This window comes from Aplysia californica, unplaced genomic scaffold (genome assembly GCF_000002075.1).
Source record: "Aplysia californica isolate F4 #8 unplaced genomic scaffold, AplCal3.0 scaffold00497, whole genome shotgun sequence".
Lineage (NCBI taxonomy): Eukaryota > Metazoa > Mollusca > Gastropoda > Aplysiida > Aplysiidae > Aplysia > Aplysia californica.
Window position 1 is genome coordinate 207,173 of NW_004797767.1, and position 3,902 is coordinate 211,074.

The following is a 3,902-nucleotide window of genomic DNA, read 5'->3' on the forward strand; positions in this document are numbered from 1 at the left end:
CCCATTTACAATTCTACTGTGCTTGAACGAGAAATGTCCCCCCTTTGGGAAAGGCCTAAAGAAACTTCAGTCAGTGGCACTGCCCCGGGGCGTAAAGTGAGTTTTACAGCACTTGCAATACAATACAGTCACAAAAAAAGGAGGAGAGATAAGGATGATACGCGTTCGATATGAAAGAAGGGACAAATCATAACAGAGCACCCGCCAACCACCCAGGCCATAGACCAAAGAAAATCCAGCACTGTAGGTGGCGACCCATAAAACTTGATATTTTTCAGTTTTAATTTTAGTTTGAGTTTTAAGGCACTAGCACAGACTTTGATCTTCAGAGCCCGCACAGGACACTTACACACCAACAAGCTCATAAACAGAATTAACCCCATGTGGGAACCCCATTGCAGACACTGACTACCACGAGGAGACCGTTGAACATCTTCTCCTTCACTGCCCAAACCTGGCAGACACACACCTACAGACTTACAAAGCCTGCTCTACTCTGGCGCTGACCAGATGACAAGGGCACGTGGTTACTTGAAGAAGGTATTGCGCTGCCAAGAGCGACGCAGCTAAAGGGATTTGAAACAACAACAACAACAGCAACAAGGCACTAGCAACACAAACAGGTCATATCTGTGCCAAATATTAGGAGTCGTGTGAGAGTGAGAGTAATGTACAAAGAAAATGAGGGGAGGTAAGACCGACAGACATTTGATATGGAGACAGGGAACAAACCACACCAGAGCACCCGCCAACCACCCACCCACAATTACCTCTGACATAACACACTGTTCTATATATGTCTTTTTAGTTTTAGTAAGAGTTTTACAGCACTTGAAACACAATAAGGTCATATAAATGCAGAAGATTAGAGGTGTTACAAGAGAGTAACAAACATATAAAAGGAGGGGAGATAAGGATGATAGATGTTTGATAGGAAAGAAGGAGCAAACCACACCAGAGCACCCACCAACCACCCACTGTTCTCTATAATATATGTCTAAGCGTGCTGACAAAATGAGTTACTTCTCGGATTTGAGTCTAAAGGAAATAGATACACCACGCTTATAGGTGAAGTTTTTACAATTCATAAGTACGAAATAATAAAAGGCATGTTATACTTAAAGAATATGGTATCAACTGAAAATCTACACATTTGACCCTAGTGTCGATTTTTGTCCAATATCTCCATTTGTGGATTGCGAGAAGTAACTCATTTTGTCAGCACGACTCACATATGTTGATAGGAAAGAAGGAGCTAACCCCACCAGAGCACCCACCAACCACCCACACATATCTCTAACCTACAACACTGATCTCTCTCTCTCTATATATATATGTCTGCTCGGTGACTCACAAGGTAGAGGAAGACATGTTGAAGAGGGCGTGCCGGATAACGCGGATCATGGATGTGAATCCGGTCCCCGCGGAGAACATCACCAGGTGCGACACGTTCTTCAGCATGTTCACGTCAAAGTTGCCGTCGTAGTTGCTCATCTGGACCTTGTCTCCTGGTGGACGGACAGACAGACAGAGACACACACACACACACACACACACACATACACACAGAAGTGAGAAAAAGAATTGAATCAGTGAAATGGAAAAGTAGAAAGAAAACAAATATAAGATAGCATGTTCACATCAAAGTCGGCATCATAGTTACTCATTTGGACTTTGTTTCCTGACCGATAAACACATACACACACACACACGCACACTCACACACACACACGCGCACGCACACACACACACACTCACACACACACACATGAGGCAAAACAAGAAACGAATAGAGTGAAATGGAATAGAAATTCTATTTTTAAAAGAAGACATGAGGTAATAATCATATCAAGTTCTCACTGTCCACAGGGGTTCCATTCTCATTTTCTAAAAGCAGCTTCTCAACTCCCTTAAGCATAAAGAGATAGAAGAAACCGTTTTCTCATACATTCCTTTTTCAGTCTCCCCCTCTCTCTCTCTCTGTCATCCCCCTTTCAGTCTCTCTTTCTGTGATATCCATCTATCAGTCTTCCTCCCTTCTCTCGTTCTCTTTTCTCCCCTCCCTCTCATTCTCTTTCATCCCCCCCTCTCTCATTCTCTCTTCTAGCCTCTCTCTCACCCCCCTCTTTCTCTCTTATCCCCTTTTTCATCTCTCTTTCCCCTCCCCTCTCTCATTCTCTCTTTCCTCTCCCTCTCATTCTCTCATCCCCCCCTCTCTCTTCTCTCCTCTCTCTCATCACCTCTCTCATTCTCTCATATCCTCTCTCTCATCACCTCTTTCATTCTCTCTTTCCCCTCCCCTATCTCATTCTCTCTCTCCCAAAGCCTCTCTCATGTACTCTCCCCCCTCTCTCCTCCCCTCCCCTCTCTCACCTCTCTATCTCTCATCCCTATCTCCCTCTCTCTCTCCTTCATGCGTCCCCCCACTCACCTGGCTTGACATTACAGATCCAAGGGGAGATGACCCCTCTCTCATTCTCTCTTATCCCCTCTCTCATTCTTTCTCATTTCCCTCTCTCTCTCCTTCATGCCTCCCCCCACTCACCTGGCTTCACATTACAGATTCACAGGGAGACGACCCCTCTCTCATTCTCTGTTATCCCCTCTCTCACCCCCCTCTCCCTCTCTCTCTCTCCTTCCTGCGTCCCCCCACTCACCTGGCTTGACGTTACAGATCCACGGGGAGATGACTCCTCCCTTGTAGGACTTGATCATCAGGTAGACGGCCTGGCCACTCTTCACCTCGGGATCTTCCTCGGGCCGTGTCAGCGAGGGAACCACCACCGTGTAGCTACGGGCGATCTCCATGCCTGGAAGCCAGCGCGCACACACACGCACACACACAGACAGACCAGATGCTTAGTTTTAGTAAGTATTTTAGGGCACTTGCAACAAAATAAGGTCATATAAGTGCTGAAGAAGGAGGGGAGATAAAGACGGTAGATGTTCTTGTTTGTTTCTTTGTTTTAGTAGAAGTTTTACGGCGCTCGCAACTGCATGAGGTCATATGAGCGCCAGAAGATTAGAGCTGTTACAAGAGAGTAACAAACACAAAAAAGAAGGAGGGGAGATAAAGACGGTAGATGTTCGATAGGAAAGAAGAAGCAGACCACACCACAGCACCCGCCAAACACCCACACAAACCAGATACAGTGAAGTATGTTCAACTCAAACAATTATTTTTTTAAAAATACCTGTAAACCACAACAAACTACAATTTTTGAGGGTTTTTTTCTGCTATTTGAGCACCTCTCTAAATCAAAAACTTATCTAATTTGAAGGAAATCTGACAGTGTAAGTGAACAAATAAATACCTACAAGTTTTAGTTTTAGTTAGAGCCCCTCCCCCCCCCCCCATTTTTTTTTTTAAAATTAAATTTTTTAAAAACAAAACATTTTAAAACATAAAAAAAAAAATTTAATTAAAAATTGACAAAAATTGTCCTGTGGACAGGAAAATGTCTGGTTCTTAAATTTCACTATTTTGACATGTGCCTGATTTTACCAAGACGCCACACACACACACACACACACACACACATCTCTGACCTGATACGTTGTTCTTTATGTGCAAGTGGTGGCCCACAGGCGTGATCATACGTAGGCCGGCCGGGGGTCGGAAGGTGAGCAGTCTCGTGTCGTGCGTCACTTCTTTGTTGTTGACACACGTGTACGTGTGGTACCGGCACTCTGAGAACACAAACAAACACACATGACACAACGTTTTCAACATTTGCGTTCCTGTAACAACGGCACTTCTTGTTTTAGTAAGGTTTTACGGCGCTCGCAACTGCATACGGTCATATGAGCGCCAAGGGGTGGATGTCAACAGAGAAGTCCTTACAGGGAATCAGACTTACTCTGCTCACCTCTCTAACTTCAACAGCACAAAGTCTGCTTCG

At 44.7% G+C, this 3,902-nt stretch overlaps 1 protein-coding gene across 1 annotated transcript in view; it reads right to left on the reverse strand.

The window, feature by feature from the left end:
* LOC101855969 (cytochrome b5 reductase 4) overlaps positions 1–3,902 on the reverse strand; it is a gene marked incomplete at its 5' end in the record, with an annotated part of 8,834 nt that overhangs the window by 3,363 nt on the left and 1,569 nt on the right. The window contains 3 exon segments of the mRNA XM_013086734.1: positions 1,355–1,508; positions 2,658–2,810; positions 3,550–3,690. Coding sequence (XP_012942188.1) covers positions 1,355–1,508; positions 2,658–2,810; positions 3,550–3,690 — 448 coding nt within the window.